Source organism: Ammodytes marinus (genome assembly GCF_949987685.1).
Source record: "Ammodytes marinus genome assembly, chromosome: 16".
Classification (NCBI taxonomy): Eukaryota; Metazoa; Chordata; class Actinopteri; order Uranoscopiformes; family Ammodytidae; genus Ammodytes; species Ammodytes marinus.
This window is the reverse complement of record NC_137220.1, coordinates 25,136,637-25,155,500: the sequence shown is the minus strand read 5'-3', so window position 1 is coordinate 25,155,500 and position 18,864 is coordinate 25,136,637. Positions and strand designations below refer to the sequence as shown.

Below are 18,864 nucleotides of genomic sequence, written 5' to 3'. Positions count from 1 at the left end.
AAAATAATAATGAGTTGCTGACCTGTTAACATGCACTGAAGCAGCTTTCTTAGGTTGGGCCCACAGGTTGAAGAGGGGGGGGGGGGGGATAACGTTATCCTCTTGTCTTCAAAAGGGTGTCATAATAACATCTTCATCAGATGTCCAGAGAGACACACATGTGAAAATTAAATTCCATTCTCAGTCTGAAAAATGCTGAGTATTCTGTTGTACCAACAAATGATTTCTTCGCACAGAACGTTTTTCGGCGTTTGCCAGATAATGAGATTTTGATACTTCCCGCAGAATGAAGAGTTGTTTAGAGTTTGGAGACTGTCTAATGTTAACACCACAAGGATACTGAGTCAACATTGTGAAATTTTGAAGTCTAATGTCTATAAAGAACCGGGGAGCTCATTCCAAGAATATGTCACTGCCTGTATACTCGCTGCTCGACCGCGCCAGAAATGCTTCTGTGTTTAAAAACGATTAATCTATACAGCCAATCTATTAGATCATGCTCTCTGGCTGACGGGAGACAGTTCTTTATAACATGTGATTTAATGGCCAGACTCTCCTTTGCTGTTTCTGCATGTGTGGCAAGATTTTCTACTGCTAAATATGTGAGCTACATCAATTCCTCTTTGCAAATGTAAACATGACACAGACACATCCCTCTGTACACACTGCGACATTCTCCTCATAACATCCTCACCTCGCTGGTGCACGCATGATGGCACAAAGCACACAATTTAGGATCCAATATTGCATAATCGAAAACATTTCTTCAAATATTGACATGATAACTGAGATGTATATCTGTATTTATTTTTCTTCATAGCAACACCATGATACACTTTCAACCCCAGCCTGCTCGTAGGAATATCAGGTGCTATTAATGATGATAAAGAGAGAAACAAAAATACACCTGGCAAGAAATATGTCTTTTAATTGCACAAAGGTGAAGCTGCCAATTAGTAGACTGATCCCCATCTAACCGATATAACCCCTTTTTGACCTTTGACTTTGACCTTCCTGTGGCTGATAATCACGTGTCTTTATGTCACCCCTTATTAGCCAGAGCCTGTCTTGACATTTTAACCCCTGTCATGCTTCAAAATGCTTTTTCCCCTCCTTGGGTTAGTAGGCTACATATCTGCAATTATATTTCTTCTTTAACCTAAGTGCAGACTACTCTCTTTCTCTCTCTTTTATATTCACCCTTTTTCCCATTCGCCCCCATGCATGGTGCCTTGTATCTGTCTCCATCGGACCCTGCTGGGTTCAGGGCCTGGTAATAACCAGTGGGTAACTCAGCCCAGATGTGGTTCCCCCTCCTTCCTACTTATTTTTCTTTCTGTCATTCTTCTCTTCTCTCTCCATCTCTGGGGGATGTGTGCTGTAGCACAGCAAGTGGCATAAAATGAGGATTATTCCAATGGCTTGCACTGGGAATGGAATCCGTCTCAATCACGACACACCAGTGCTCAGTTTTTATGACTTAACTCCTCGCGCTGTGCTTATTTTCATTGTAAACGAAGAGATAATCTGGCCCTAGGTTTGTTTTGATGTCATGTTTGAATTACGCTCTGTGTGTCCAGGTATAAACAGACAGATGAGTCAATGATGGTTGGTCAATATGGTTGCTGGGGGGAGGTCAGTGCAGGGTCGCAAGTAGAAGTCTGAAGGGGTTTTTAGCTGGATGATCAAATCCCACTGGGGCCTGTGTTTGTGGGTGTGTGCTCTGGGGGTGGTGGCGCTGAAGTGCTTTTCTAGAGGAAAGGGGTAAGAGCCAGCTGGCAGTGGCGGAGCTCTTTGCTCACATGTGTGCGCTGTTTTTCGAGCGGAGGCCTCATTAGCGTGCTGGCTGCTCTGGGTCTCTTAGTTTTCCAACTAATTAAGGCCGCGTACGCACACATGTGGGTGACACCTGGAGCCAAGAATGGATGACTATTAGCTATTTCTCCTGCTCCATCCTGAGAGACTAAATATCCTGGGTGGATTAGTGTCCTCTTCAGCTGTCCATCAAACTTGGTCTGAATCTTTTTCTCTGATTTGAGGGATTAGAATATGAACTGAAATAAAATGCCCATGAAAATGAGCTCAGGTCACATGGGAATCCCTTGTTTTGGGAAGTATCCGTCATTTGATTTGAAATCGAGATAAATGCTTTCTGATTTAATTTAATAGAAAACGTGAATCATAACATCTACATCAGCATCTCACAGCCACCCATGTGTCGTTGCCTTTGTTTTCCCGCTCTATCTCTGCTTCACTTTTCAGAAACTACAATGTGGCTTTAATCACCCCACGCACACTGCTTGCTTATATTAATCCTTGTTATTTAGAACAGCAAATTGTTTCTCTGTCTTCACTTTAGACTTGGCCAAAGGCTGGCACTTCTGGAGGTAGTAAAAGAGAAGGGAGAATTCAGTCCTTGTTTTTATTGTTCACAGCCAGAGAAGCAGATTGAGGTGTGGGTTGGCTTGTTGTTGATATTCTCTATCTGGTGTTGTTCTGCAAATGATCAATTACTGTGGTTTATTTGTCAGATGTGTGTGGTTTGTGTGACTTTTAAGTTAGCTGAAGGCGGCAGGCGCTGTTTGTGTGTAAAGTGATGGTTGCCACAAAGGGTACGGATGGGGTGGGATTGTGTGCATCTTACACAGTGGTGAGTTAGAAGACTGAATGGTGTGTGATACAGTTACATACACTCTAATAAATATGTGTGCGTCAGACACAATTCATAGAGCAACAATCAGGTCTTAACTTTGAATCAAACAGAGCAGCATGATGCTGAATGACAGGGTGAGAGTTTTAAGACAGAGAGACTGTTCAATATATACTGTATTTTCTTCAAATAGTCAGTTGAGTACACTCTAACAAGAGCTGCTTACTGGTTAACCAGCTCTGGCAATCAGTAGATGCTCCCAAAGATAAATGTCAACTTTTTTGAATGCACATGCAGTCTTGTGTTTTTGATTTTGTAGGATTCACAAAAACGTAGTTGTAATATGCATATTGCAGACATCATTACTCTAAATGATTTATTGGATGTTTAAATCTACCTAATAGATACCTGTTATTTGAATTGGTCAACAAATCATTTCATTAAGCGTAGGAGTTTCCATCATTCCAGAAGTGATTGAATGTAATGAATCAATTACAATGAATTGTAATTGATGGAAATAGCTGTACCACTCTGAAAAAATGAAATGGTTTATGTGCGGTGATTATCTAATCAGCGATAATTGGTTGAATAACAGAACAGATGAGCTTGAATAACATGTTATTTTACTGAAATATAACAAATCTTTTCCATAGCTAATTGATACATTTTAGAATGTCGGTGTCAACATATCACTCATATGATAATCATATTAAGTAGCGGGATGAATTTTTCTTTTATTCAAATTTTACAACCGTAACCAATTTATTTTCAAGTGACATAATCACCAATACCTGACCAAAATGAAGTAAATCCAGTGAAACCTGCAGATAACAGATTCAAAGGCCTGATTTAGACTGTGCCATGAAGAACAAGTCCTCCCTGTAGGCTCCTCCAGGGGTTTGATTTAGAAGAATGTGCTGTACTCCAGTGCAGCTGCCGTTTACCACGGGTTATGAAAATGGGACACAGGTGCGCATACCTGCATTAGTGCTGAATGTTTTGACTTCTTGAAAGCCAAAACGAAAATGTGCGGCATTCATAACGAGCCCATTACACAAGTCTGACAAATGGCACGTCCTTCTGCAACAAAAGCAAACTTACGTCATCTTTTACTAATTGAGCCTCTTAAGACAACAGGTTCGGTCACCATTTGTGGTTTCATGCAAGAGCCAAAGAGAAGTTCTCCCTGAGTGAGACTGTTGAGTGTGGGGGTAAAGTTAGCGTCGGGAGGGCGCGGAGCAACGTGAGCAGCAGCAGCAGCAGCAGGAGATTGAGCTACGTGTTAACATAGTCAAGATGAGGTCATTAATCAAGCTGTCAGTAAGCTTCCAGGGCTATGCTTTCTACACACATGTGCCAGGAGATGACACTTGGTCTTGGGGCATTGAAATGATATACCCAATGTTTAAAAGACATACGCCTTATCATTGGCTTGCATTTTACACACTTCTAATTGCACTTCCATGTCCCTCTGGGCTCACACGTGCTGCTGTATATGTAATCACATTAAACGTTTCGCTTGGATGTGAATTATTTTGCCTTTAAGTTGATGCAGGAAGGTTCCAATAGCACACTTTGATTGCAGCAAACAAAGAGCAGATCAAGAAAAGATTGCAAAACCTCCGGTATTTACACAGGGTGAAGGAGTCCATGATTATACACAAATGATATGAACATGACATGCCTTAGACACATGTGCTTCCTGAGCGAATCCCACTGTGCACAATTCATGCTTCTATGCAAAAGACGTGGGGGTACTTTGAAGATGTGAAGCCTCTGTGATGTGGTTTTCAGGGAAGGGAGTAAAGCCAACCAACTGTATCCATTGCAGGCTATGAAAGAGCCATAAATGACAACAGGCACTGGAGGGTTGGGTCAGGCTACAAGAACTGAGGGGCTTCGTGGTGTCTCCAACAGTGTGTGCATGGTTAGCCGTGCGCTGTTGTGTGCTCCTGCTCTTTCTGACACACCCTCTCTTCATAAGAAACCCATCCCGAAGAATCCTCTCTTTGTCTTTTACGGAGCAGGTCTGGTGTGCAGATTCTCATCAGCACTAAGTGTCAGAGGTATTGCCTTCATTAGCAGCCTCATTCCTTCCTCTGTCATTGGTGCCCTGTCCTTCTCTTTTTGGATTTAAAAGACAAAGCCACTGAGTGCGTCTCTGGAATATTCATTGCTTGAACCTCAACCGCAATGAGCATAAAAAAACCCTGGAGATCGCCAAACATGCACTCAAAATCTCTTCTGGTTCTCTCGTGCTTCTTTTGGGCAGATACGCAGATTCAGTCAATTCAATGGTCTCGTTAATCATGTTAGTTCCAGGAACCTATTAGCTCTATATGGTTATCTGATCCAAGACTATCCTCTGCAACCTTGGGTAGTGTTCCCAGAGGGAGGCACCCTGCCAGTAGGTACATTGCAGTCGGTGCCAGTCCCCCCCCCCCCCCAAACTGTGGCGTGATTGGGTTCAATCTTTAGTCCCTCTGGCCCCAGAGACGACCGCAGCCCCAACTGGCACGTATGGCTGGCTGGGTCTCCGACTGTGGCCACACGGCCCAATTAGCACCGTTGCTCAATAATTACAGTCTTTCTACCACTTCAGTGTTAGATTTCACTTAGCAGGGCAGTTAAACTGATTTGTTCGCATAGTCTGGACCAAAAAATCCAGAATGAAAGTCTGCCTTACTGCACCCAAAACCTAGTTTTTAAGAAAACAATAAGGAGGACTCATTGAGATGGGAACATTTTGAGACATCATTACATATGATTCACGACTCTACTGATAATATTAGACAACACTGAGGGATTAAGGGACTATTTACATCTCATGATTCAATTTTAGCACCATTTGTTTGGGTGGCCCTTTTCTGAATACTTATATTGTCATCAATCTGTCATGCTTTGGCAGATAACATCTTACTGTCGTTAGTCTTCCAGAATAAGCAAAATAAAAAACAGGTGATCCATGGCTAGATCTTTCGAACAACAGACTGTGAGTGGATAGAAAATGACCTGCGCTGGCTCAGGCTGGGTAATGGATTTTACACCTGTCCCTGCAGATTCCTCAACAATTGCACATGCTGTATAATGGCGCTTTTCTGTTACATAGTAACGGCACTACACTACTCTATTTTTTTTTTTCGGCAACAAAACGTGATGATCTACTGTATTTGGTTGTCTGGGATGCCAGTCTTGAAAGAAAGTAAGTAGTTAGTAACATTTATTTATATAGCACTTATGGAGACAAGGTCACAAAGTGATCTACATAGCAGAGAAGTCACTAATAACAGAAGATACAAACAAAGTAACCAAAGAAACATAATAACACAATAAGCACAGAGTCTGAGCTGTTTTACATGAGGAATCAAAATACAGTCAGCATAAAGTCACTAGAAATGAATTAGAACTGTCTGTTAAACCAATGTGGGCCAAAATCTTGGAAAAACCACGGACTTGCTATATAAAAGCGTTCCGGTAAAAATACGTTTTTGAGAAGTGATTTAAAGGAGTTAACTGAGCGTGCCTGATCTCCTCAGGTAGGGAATTCCACAGCTGAGGGGTTTTAACCCGAAAAGGCCCGGGCAGCTTTTGTAGTGAGGCAGGGTAAGGGAATGGTTATTAAGGTCCTGAGGAGTGCAGTGAGCGGCTATAGGCTCATATACTGACAGCAAGTTTGTGATGTAGGTTGTACAACAAAAAACTGGAAAGACGACAAACTCTCAAAACTGCGACTGCAACAGTTACTTGGCAGTGGTAGGTAGTGTTTCATGTTACCATTTAGTAACTGGTCCCTGGAACCTTAATGGAGTAGGTAGGTACCAAAAAAGTAGGTACCAGGCACCAAGGAGTTTTTCATAGTGGAAAATGAAAAGAGTCGAGTAGAGTACCATGTAGTGGAAAATAGCCATGATAAAAAAAAAAAGAGAATCTACTGCTTTACATGCATGTACAGTAACCCTTTTCATTTCTGCGATCTAAATAAGATGTGTATGAATTAAAATGTTGATGATAGAAGAGAGAACGAACAGACAAACGACTGCAGCAGCAGTTTGGGTACGGCAGCGCAGTTCCAGCTCTGGAAAGCCTACACTGGTGAGAAAGCGGGGCCTCTTTAGTTGCGGCCGGAGAGCTTGTGCATACAACTTCCATTTTTTTCCTGCCTGTATTTTTAGCCACTTGTGGAAAAACCACACATTTTATACTCAATGCAGCCTCAAATCATCTTTCTAACCTATGCTGCAGCTCTCCTAATCTCTCGTGCACTGCTTTTTTATTTTATTTTTCTTCCCAACACTTTGACAGTCTCTTTCTCTCTCTACATTCATTACCAATCCTAAAAGGAACTGATCTCTGGTTACCCCCCCTCCCCCTTTCCATTTACCTTCCCCCCCCCCCCCCTCTTGAAGTACTTTTCCATATAGGGTAAATGATTCCTAGGGCCAGTGTATTTTCTCTTGCCCTCTTAAAAAACTTGGTGACGTCTTGTTGAGAGCAGTCGGTGGTGATCAATCTGGAAGTCCCCATGGCGCACAGAAGCTGATTCAGCTCTCTGTCCTGTTGGCCAGGAACATGTTATTATGGAGGACAGACTTTCATGATATTGTCATTAAGTTTTAGGCCTGGAGCTGAAACCACGACTTGATCAATTAGTTGATTGACAGAAAATGAACTATTTTGATGGGTTGATTTATTGTTATTTTTTATTGTTGGAAAAACGTACAGTGTAACGCATGTACAAACAGGGACTGAATTGGTCGGTTAAATGTGTTTTACAGATGTCTTATGATTTCATTTTGGATGCGTAGCAACTTTCATGACAGCATTGCACCTGTCACCTTTTATAAGAGGGGTTATATCAGATATATGATACCTTGGGTCATGATGTAGTGCTTGGGAAGTATGTAGGATAACATTGGAGAAACCCCCCCCCCCCTCCCTTGATCCCTGCAAGATTGATATGCCTTGTGTGTAAAAACCAAGAGTAATTTCTTCCACCACTCATCCCTGTATTCTCCATCCATCTTTTGTGTCCTTTATTTATCCCCCACATCTCTTTCCATTGAGGTTGAAGAGAGGAAGAGTGTAGGGATGAAAAAGCAAAAATAAAATCCAATCAACTGGCCTGTGGGGAGAAGACTTCTGGATATCCCATTCTAGCTGGATGCTATATTTAACTGGGGGATCAGTCCAGTTTGTATCACTATAGTCTGTCCCCAGGGGCTATACAGGTCCTGCCTGATGCCTGTGGAGCAGACGTGGCCTCGTAGCCCTGCTCGTTGTCTTGTTGGCTCACATCTCAGTTAGTGTTTTACTCCACAGTGCTTTACAATTGCTGACACAAAGGAAATGAGACGGTGTGTGGGGGGGGGAGGAATGAATGACTGCAGGCAAAGCTAATAGGAAAAAGAGTGATTGCAGGAACAGTCTGCGATGTGAATCAGTCAAAGTTTTTACTTAACTTAGATTTGAATTTCCAAATCGGTCGTTTGTATTTCAATGACGCTACCTATAGAATTGTTTGGATATTGCACATACTATATTAGCTAAAGCTCTCTCATTCATCATGAGTTCAGTGTGTAAGGGCCCTCCAGTGTCATCGGGGTCACTTTTCAGATGTATGCTATTACAGCTGCACCTTCAGTCTTGTTTTTTTTTCTTTCTTTCTTTCTTTCATTTCATTAGATTACTCTCCCTGCCCAGCGTCTGACCTTGCACATTAATTTTCATCCTCAGGAAGAGAGAGAGAGAGAGAGCAGAGGAAGGAGAGAAGTATGGAAAATTAAAAGAACGTCTTGCGGCTTCTGGACCTTTTTTTGGACAAACGAGCGAAATAAAAGATGGTTCCAATTAATGGAGGGAACGTGGCGGTAGTCGGCAGAGGAAATGAAAGAATAAAATGGTCGGGTTGATTTCCATCTTCTACCCCCCCCAGTTTCCCCCCCCCCCCCTGCCTTCTGTCTAGAAGGCCTTTTTTAAGTAAAGTCAGAGTTACTTTGCAGATAGTGAATCCTGACTCGGTAACACAACTCAAATGGGCCGTAAAGACAGAGCAGGATGAAGAAAAGCCCATGATTGCTGGAAAAGACCAATTAGCCGCGGATGAAAAGACGGAGAGTGAGTCTGTTTGAGGGGTGGTGAAAGATTCAAGGCAACGCTTATTGATTAGAGGAGTGGAAATAAAGTTTAAAAAAAAGAAGTGATGATTCTGTAAGAAGAGCGGAAAGACAGAGAGGGGGAAAATGAGTAACAGGTTGAACAGATGAGTGGCTGCAGCTGGGGCTTTATATGGTGGATGTTTTTTTTTTTTTTTTTTTTTTCACTCTACGCAGCAGAGCGGGATCCAGAACGGTCGAGGAACCAGCAAACAGACTCCGGCGTCGGTAAAATAAAGTTTCGATAACACAGGGACACAGTCAGCCTTTGGAATAAAATATGCATATTTTTACCATTCAAGGTTTAGTCTTGCAATACATTTTTAAGCAAGTTACAAGTCCTCTTTTCTACCTGTATCTCTCAGTTTCTTAAAAGCATGGCTGGACATTTTGAAAAAGTATCGGCATTTGGATGATAACATTTGAATGATTTATTATTTCTTGTGAAAAACTATAAAATAAGAGGGGGTAGGACCAGAAAAGTTATTTTTTTACTTCTTCCGATCCCTTTTGAACATGAACTATATTATTTGAGTTATGTATTTGTTGCTTAGGATCCTGAGGATCCCATTTCTTTCCTTTTTTTACTGCTCATTCGTTTTATTTTGTTTGCATTATTCTTACCATGTTCAATAAAGACTTAACAAAAGTAGAATAAAAAATAGAACCAGCTTAGCTTTTTTTACTCCCCTTTTTCAGTTTTTTTGCTAAGTTAATATAACTGGCTGCCGGCTGTAGCATCTTATTAAACAGACAGAGTGGTATCCATATGCTCTTCTAACTCTTGGAAAGAAAGCACACGCTCCCAAAATGAACTATTGAACCATTACATTATGTACGAAAGCCAAACTGCCCCAGCTGCACAAGAAATTTTGTGGCTGACATTTTGAAATGACAAATGAGTTTGATTTAACTTCAGAGAGTAGTGACAATATATCTATTCTGAACCAACATAAGTTCCTTGAAGAGGGGTACCCGGATCTAAAATGCCTGCTACTTTTGGTGGAAAAACAGCTTGAGTGACTGGATGATCTGTTTTCATGCTCAATACTAACAGACACGATGACGTTGGGTCAATAAACACTTGATTTGACAACTCACTGAATTAATCTCTCTACCACTGGCACTCGCTGTTTAATACTTAAGACACCTATTTTAGCCGACACACAGAGAGAGGTGCTCAGAACAGACAGACTGAGAGCCAGTGGGGGAGGCACAGGGAGATGCAGAGATGGTGATGGTTCCCATATGTGAACACAGACACCTGATCTTCATCCCGGTGGGTTTATCAACATTCTCTGTGAGTGACACAGAATGTGCTCTCCGTCTGTTGGAGTTCTGAAGGTATGGTCGAGGGGGGAGAAAGACAGAAGGAGATGGAGTGATCCTCGTTTGTTTTCATTGGGAGAGGATATTTAATAGACCCATAAAACCATAATTGGCCAGACAGCTGACTTGCACTTTCCTGTGTCTACAGATCAAAGTCTGCAAAGTGTTTTACCGTGGCGTAAATCCCTGCATTGTGTCATTCAAGTTTTATTTACGCTATCACGGCCAGCAACGCTTTCCTGCTTTCTTCTTGAGCATTCCCTCTTATAAATATTAGAAGATATAAGACCTTTTTTTAAACCATTTAGTAGTCTGAAAATACTTTCCCACATCTCCATGCAGACACCTGTGTTGGAAATAAACTTTTCCCAGATGTGATGTTACTTTGACTAACTTCCTTTTATTGTGCGTGTGTGTGTGTGTGTGTGTGTGTGTGTGTGTGTGTGTGTGTGTGTGTGTGTGTGTGTGTGTGTGTGTGTGTGTGTGTGTGTGTGTGTGTGTGTGTGTGTGTGTGCGCGTGTGTGCTTGCGCCAGTCATCCAAACAGGTGTAGCCGATTCTTTAAACCTCCTGTGCATATTCCTCTCCGTCCTTCTGTGCAAATTCCATCAGCTTGGATCCTTTGTTCAGCTGCTAAGGAAAACATTTGTCTTATTTTCTTTATTCCCCCCCCCCCCATCCTTTTCTCCCTGTTTTTTCAAATGCGTCATGATAGATTTGTAGCATGTCGGTAAGGTTCAGCCGTTAGGAGGGGGGGGGGGCTGTATGTGAATGGGACTTGATTTAAATTCATGACTGCGGAGGAGCGATACAGTTTGGAAACATTTCTGCACACGCACACACTCTGTCCAGATGTTGTGTCCTCTGGCTGCCCCGCGGTGTTAGTAGTAATGTAGCTGTCTGACGGCTGCCGTTACGCTTCCTTAAGTTTGAAACACTGTTTATTAGGAAAAGGTGAGCCGAGGCCCGGCTCAAACCTGCAGATCCTCGATTGCAATTTTACCACTCCAGCCTCCAAGCCCACGATGACATCGTCCATTGAAAGGCTCAGAGCTGCACGTGCCTTCATATCCTGGTGACGCATTACATCACGGCACAGTGATGTGATCTATGTAGCATGTATGGATGTCTGCCGTGAGAGACTTTATTTGCCTTCAGCTCTGAAAGTGGTTGGCTCATGAAGCATAGTGAAGGCCTGAGGGATGCTGTAATGGCAAAGTCGGCCCGCTTCAGTGCAGGGTTTACGGAAAGGTGATATATTTTCAGTGGGTTTTTATTTGTTATTAATTATTGTTTTATTTTATTATTGATCCCTAAAGTAGACACTTGTCTTTCTGGCCTCCCTGCTCCGTGGACAGGCCTAAAGACAGGATAACAGAAGGGGTGTTCTGAAGCTCCTCTAGAGTCAGTATTGCCTTTTTAGCCATGCTAGTGGCATGTGGCTCTGTTGATCCAATACTTTGCTATGGACTGAAAGATCTGATCAACTATTTGATTTAACTCTCAGGAATGAATGGTGCCGACTTTGGTGATCCCCTGACTTTACCTCTTGTTCTACCAGCAGGTGGATACATACTGTACATTTGGGTTTTATTCAAATGTATTAGCATCTGTTTGATAGATTTTCAGAAGATTAATCCTAAAGATTTCAGGAGGTGTGGGTTGTCTAGGCGGCCGCCCGAACTATACAGCGCTGCAGGAAATGAATCTCTTTATACATTTTTCTGTTGAAAAACCGTGGCGGCTGGTGAAGGCTTTACCGCTGTATAGAAACGCTGACATCAGACGCACGCCTATCTACAAACCAATCAATGTCCAGTATAGGGGGACGCAGCCCCATGTAGGTCATAAACACAGGACGCGGGTATGTCATGGAAAGTTCTTTAGTGCGCTGGCAAAACTGCAATGTGAAACCAAACCTACGCTGCTCAAAAAAAAAAAAGGGTTGCTTAAGGTATATGTTGAAAAGCAGTACAGGACGTCCAGTCTGAAATACAAATGAATGTTATCATGAGATGTAACACTTCACAGGTGTGTAATATTCACAGACAGGATTGTACGACTCTTGAAAGTTATCACGGCCGCAATTGTTTATGTGTTTCACGTTGACATGATAATACGGCATTCACATTGCAAAGTAAAGTACTATGGATGTGAGCTTGCGTATATTTGATTGGCCCGCATAATGCCTTGCTGGATGACATCTCATTGCATTACACCAACAATCATCTATGAGGCTACTTTTCCACTTATTAGAGAGTAATACAGATGATGTATTTGGAAACAGACAGTCACCCTGACACACTCATCTGGTGTTCAGCAGCGGGATCAGCATGACTTGAATATGGCAACGACAAAAAAAACAAGTGATCATGCAGAATGTGCGCCGTTTACTCTTGCATGTAATCTGAAAACAATTGGAAATCTCCTGCCGTCAGCCAGAAGTAGAAATTCAGAAGCCACATGTTGCTCCTAAAAGCAGTCCCAATGTTAAACAGACCCTGGACCTCGGGCCTGTTCCTAGTTTGGTCAGAGTACCATGCTCTGCGATGGGCTTGCCCCTGGAAGGAAATCAGCCCATGGCGCCGGTGATGAACAGCTCAATGGCAGTGAATGCTCTCCGCGTCTGTTTATACAGCGCTGGCTCTACCCTTCCCCCCCCCTCCCCCCACCGCTCTTTTTTCTGATCTATCGCTTTTCGGAGGCCTCGGTTTACTCTGGACCTCTCGCTCGTCTGGGGCTATTTTTCAACCCCCGCCCCGACTCACTTGCAGGGACAAATCCAGGCGAATATGAGTTCAGATACCTGTAAGAGGCATGAAAAATGATCTCCAGTCACGACTTTAGTGTTTATCCAATCCAAGACTTATTATCAACCCTGTCAGTGCTTTGGTTAGCGTTACTTCAGAAAGGTCTTTGAGAGCCGGGTCAGTAGAGTGTTTTCTAATCCCTCTTAGTGGATCAAGCTATTTGAGGAGCTCACCGGGAGCCAGAAAACATTTGTATTGCATACAGATGGTGTCAGATAAAACACTGGTATAGACATATAGACATATCTTCCCTGAGAGAGGTCCAAGAGTACACATCTGAGAGTTTCCCTTTTGTAAAACTGGGATTTTGATGTCGGCATGTGCTCGCAACATATTTAACAATGTCTCCACTTCACTGAGAGCAATACGTTTTGGTTTGAACCACCAGTGTGGCCTATACGTACTGTACATATTCAACTGACAGCCCAAAATTACTTTGATTTATTGTTTGTTCTGCTTCACCGGCAGGGATGCTTCCAGCACAGGAGTTCTTGGCCAAAGCTTTACATTTTGCAGAAAATGTCAATCATTTTAGGGAAAATCGTCTTATTTTTCCAACCCCTTCCAACCCAGATTTCTTGGTAGACGTCAGATTTATATCTATTTATTTCCTCTCTATTCTCCAGTGATTTTTTGGCACGTAGCCTGGTATAGCTTTAATAATATTGCTATTCCAATTCCCTTTCATTGAAATCAAGGAAGAAACAGAAATTCCACAGACAGAAAAAGACAACCCTTATCCTCCCTTTTCTTCTATTCCTTAAACATGCATATGTGTCATTTATTTTCCATATTGAACCGGGGTAAGAAGCCCCCCTGCAGAGGATTTGGGAAGAGCAAGCTATATGCTATATTGGATTTAGACAGTTGAAAAGAAATTTGATAAAACCAGACCCTCCATTTCTCCAGTTCAGCAGCCGCTTCCCAAACCACAAGGCCGCGCATGTGGCGTGTGTGACGTCAGAAAGGAGACAGAAGGAATTGGGGTTTGAGTTTTAATTCTTAGGGCCCACATGTGCTTCTCAAACTGCATTTTCTATATCGTTTTCACCCCCATTTGTCCAACTTTTAGTTTCACATTTGCTTCTCAATTGTGACAGTTGGACTTGCATAACACAGTCCTATATTAATGTACACCGTACAGCGCTGAGCTCTGTCACCCTGTAACCTAACCCGTGTTCAGCAACATTGCAGCTCATGTTCTGCCCGTTTTGTTTTTACAGTTTGTCATCTGCGGCTATTTCACAGTGATAGAAGCACAAGGCTGTGCACTCTGTGGAGAGGTTGTGAGTGTTAAGCCTCAGAAAAATAAGCATTTGTCTCCCAGTCACACACACAGCGCTCCAGCCACGCTCCTCAGGGTTAGTGTGGCCATAAAAATGACAGAAGTAATTTGGGGAGACACAGTGGGGCTGAAGGCGTAGCAGCTCCTCTTCTATGGAAACTTCATAACTGACCTCCGTGCCTTCTGGGAAAAGCCCAGTGTAAGAAGAGTTGTTACAAAACACCTACCAAGGGGCTCACTGATGGGGGCTGGTGAGACATTAAGAGTAGGTAGTAGGACCTTACAGATAAGCTCTAAATAGCACGAATATAAGGATTTTTAAGCCCTGGTTACTTAGGAACAACACTTTTAAGTAGTTGTCTGACTGCCCTGTGAGCCAGCCTTGGGCATGTAGTCTCTATCTTTTGTCCCCACCGTCATAATGACAGTACATGAACAATCTTGATCAGAAAGCAGCACATTGTTGAATACAATGTGTACAAAATCCAGCACATTAGCTTGCTTACGTGATCCCCCTCCACTTGCGTGTTTTCGTCTTGGCAAACATGTACACTCCCTGGTTTCAACACTCTTGACAACATGTCTAGTTAGGATTTGACACTGGCATGACACCTAAACATTGCAGTGCTGTTTTGACACACAGTCCTCATGGAAACTGTGCAACAAAGGTCTCCGTACGGTGAACACACACACACACACACACACACACACACACACACACACACACACACACACACACACACACACACACACACATGCGGTGTCACACTTCCGTAATCTAATCTGTGCTCGGGGCAGCAGTCGCCTTGTCTTGCTTCATCAACAATAACAAGCTCCCCCTTTCATTGGACAAGTCTTGTTCTGTCAAAGGCACCTAGTAATAGACCTGTCTGTCTTCTTTCCTTTCCTGTCTTTCTCTCTTCCCTGCAAATCTTTCACTCATCACCCCCCTCCCCCCCATAACCATAATAACACAAGGTTATAGTTAAAGGTATCATAGACACATTGACTTAGAAGGGTTGGGATCAAGTTGTCAAGTAAAGATCTATTTAATCATCCTTGTTTTGTCATCCTGTTTCAAAGTCTACATTGTTTGTCCCACAGAGTGCCAAAGGCCTTCAGAACAACAAGGATTCACGCATCCTGTGGGCCAGAGACGACTTCTTACTCACCACCGGCTTTGATATGGTGAGAGAGAGTCCTGTGTTACTTGTGTGACATTTAATGTAATGAAAAGGGTAGCCGTTTTGCTCGGCCTTTTTGGTGCCAATAATAATTGTTGAATGTGAATAGTATGACATAACCACATTTTGCAGATGTACGATGACAATGCCCCTCAGATCAACGACACATTGATTAACATTTAATGCAGGGACGCAAATGTGTTACAAGGGTTGGCTGTCAAGCTGTCAGCCTCGTTAGGATAATCCATTTAGGTTCACTGGTTGATTCTGAAAGCCCACAATGTTTTATTTTCTGCCATGCTAAGCGCTCTACTTCTACAGTTTGTGAAATGTTTCCTCTATAAAGTGCCATCAAAAGATTTTTTAACAATGGAATAAAATATGATCAAAATCGTACACATACTTGGTCTATGTGACACATGTTGCCGTTCACTCCTAGACGCTATGAACTACATTTTTTTTTTACGGTATATGATACATTTATTACTATTTTAACCTTAGTTTGTATGCTTTGTAAGTCTCATTTAGCTGGTGAAACAACTCATCTTGTGTTGAAGGGACTTATCTTGTCATGTTGTCTTGTTGTGTAGATGCGTGGTCGTGAGGTGAGGCTCTGGGACAGCCGGAAGCTGAGCTCTTCGGTCAGCTCCGCATCACTCGGCACTGCCAACGGGTGAGTGCAGAGTCAGTGTGGTCGTTACTGACATATTAACGACCCTGACACTGTTTTACTTTCATGTCTGTCAGTGAGACTGCGAGAGGTCACGTGTTGCCGGACAAAGTGGGACCCTGTGTGCGTGTGTGTGTGTGAAATGACATACTTAGCATACAGTTTATGTGCGAGGTATGTGAATACTGGTGTGTGGCATTTAACATATACTGAACGATGTATGGAGGGGGCCTCCGCAACATTGTGAAGCTTTCTTGTGGGCTGTTTGGATGGATTGGCCTGCAGACCTCCCAGAGGCTCTTACACTGTCCCTCCACATTTTTGCCATTTCCTGGGAGGGAGACACACACACACACACACACACACACACACACACACACACACACACACACACACACACACACACACACACACACACACACACACACACACACACACACACACACACACACACACACACACACACACACACTCTCTCCTATCCTCTCTCAATGCAGGTATGTGTGTGCTCCAAGTCTCCTTGTCCACTGCAAAGGGTCAGGTGAGGTGACAGGTACTTTTACGGTCGGCTCACTGCGTGTCCATTCTGCTCCTGTCCATCTCCATCATCTGTGATCATTCTTTTCTAACTGGGCTGCCCAGCGGTAGGATGGGCGTGCGCCAGAGAGAGCAGAGGAATGGAAGGTTGGAGGGAGTAGTAGCACACAGAGGGTGGGAGTGAGGCTTCCTTTGTCAGATCCAACCCATGCATGTTAGTGCTATTATAAACAGGTTGGTTCTGCCAAGTCATTCCAACCTGGAGCAGTCCGGGCTCTGCCAGGCGATTCAGCAGCCTGCGGTCGGTGAAATAAATATATAATCATTATTATTATTACTGTAAAAAGACTAGGAGGTAACTGCACTCAGCACTCTATGAGGAATACAGAGGTGTTCTATAGTCAGCACAGATACCACATCTGTTCCTTGGCACAGCTATTTGAGAGAGAGAGTCTGTGTGTGCCCATGTTTGGTTGCACCAAGGACCAGAAAGTGTGAAGATATACAAAGTAATCTTGAGTTTTTATTAGCCCAAGACTACCGTAGCAAAGCGGTCTCTGAGAGAGAGAGAGTGCGTGTGTTTGTGTGTGTGTGTGTGATTGCGAGTGTGTGTGTGTGTGCTTACGAGTTGACACAGCGCAGTCCTAAATAACAAGCTCCACGCTCCCTCCGCCCTCGTGCTCGCCACCCTTCTCCATTTCCTCCACTTCCTCCTCCATTTGAGTGAGACAGATAGTTGCCTGTCTGAGGGCCTCTTTGGAATCCATCGCATTTTTTGGTGCCAGCATACTCTTACTGGAAAATGAAAGATATCTGATGCCACTAATGCCACTGTTTTTTAACATCTTATTACCACCTTATTTTTTTTTTGTGATATTCATTCTAGCTATCTGAAAAACCATCCCCTCCAAAACACTTTTATATACAGTACCTCAGGAACTGTCTATGTGTATGTCTGCTACAGCCACACAAGATAGTGTTGATTAGTCAGGTTTTATTGGTGTCTCTGCTCGTAGACAGAGGAATGTCGAAGTTTGCTCAGAGTCTGTTGCCTGTGCATTGTGGGTAGGATGCGACTTGAAGAGAATGTACCAGCAATGTGAGGATTTCTATGCGATTGTCCTGCTCACCTGGTAACAAGCTGTTAGCTGTTCCTGATGTTCCTTCTTACTCAGCGTCTGCTTTTCAAGGGTGTCTGTCCACGTCTTCCTAAACCAACAGTATAGCTTAGAATTTTGCAGAAAACCCCCTTTGGTTTACTCTTTAATTTCGAATACTGGTATTTTTCATCAAACATAATGACTTTGTTGTGTGCTTGCTGACCCATCTGCAGTATGTCCTGCATTAAATCACTTCAATCATGATATCGTATGTCGGGATGGTGTGTCAGAGAGCTATTGCTCCCCCAAGGCCACATCCCCTCCAGATCACTGCAGGCTAGAACTTAAACAGGTGATACTCGTATTATTAGAATATCATGGAAAATGAATTGGAATTGAGGCAATAATTCATTCAAAAGGGGTCCAAACCAAGTACTGAGTACATATGGATGATTATACTTTATAGAGGGCCGACATTCCTGTATTTAAAATCCCTTCTTTATTGATTTCATGTAATATTCAAATTTTCTGAGATTTTGAATTTGGGGTTTTCATAAGCTGTTAGCTATAATTATCAAAATTATAACAAATAAAGGCTTGAGATATCTCACTTTGCATGTCATTAGTCTATATAATATATTATTTTCACCTTTAAGTTGAATTACTGAAATAAATGAACTTTTGCATGATATTCTAATTTTTCGAGTTTCACCTGCATAAGATTCAAGATTCAAGATTACTTTATTTTGTCCCGAAGGAGATTTGTCTTAGACGTACAGACTGCTGCATAACACATAACACAACAAGACAGTAGAAAAATAGAATACTATATAGAAAAATACAGTGCCTAGCACACAAGTGCTGACAGTGCAATGATAAAGTGCATACATACATACAGACATACATACATACATACATACATACATACATACATACAGATCCACAAATGGCATTCTACTAACGGCCTGAGTTCAACAGAGTAACGGATAGTGGAATGAATGAAAATGTATACCTGTTCAAATATCTTTTCTTGCATTTAACTGGGACTCTGTACCGTCTGCCTGAGGGTAGCAGGTCGTACTCAGAATGTAAGACATGAGAGGGGTCTGCAATTATTTTCCTAGCCTGTCTAAGTACTGTTTCCTCAA

General features: G+C 42.6%; 1 protein-coding gene across 3 annotated transcripts in view; it reads left to right on the top strand.

The window, feature by feature from the left end:
- The window catches only part of LOC307262841 (mitochondrial import inner membrane translocase subunit TIM16-like), a 115,925-nt gene that overhangs the window by 16,225 nt on the left and 80,836 nt on the right, over positions 1-18,864 (top strand). For all 3 annotated transcript variants that reach the window (XR_013845264.1, XM_080043838.1, XM_080043836.1), the window contains exons 8-9: positions 15,330-15,413; positions 16,000-16,082. Coding sequence is in view for 2 of the 3 variants with exons in the window: in XM_080043838.1 (XP_079899964.1) it covers positions 15,330-15,413; positions 16,000-16,082 (167 nt within the window). In the remaining variant the exon portion in view is untranslated. The remainder of the gene's footprint in view (positions 1-15,329; positions 15,414-15,999; positions 16,083-18,864) is intronic.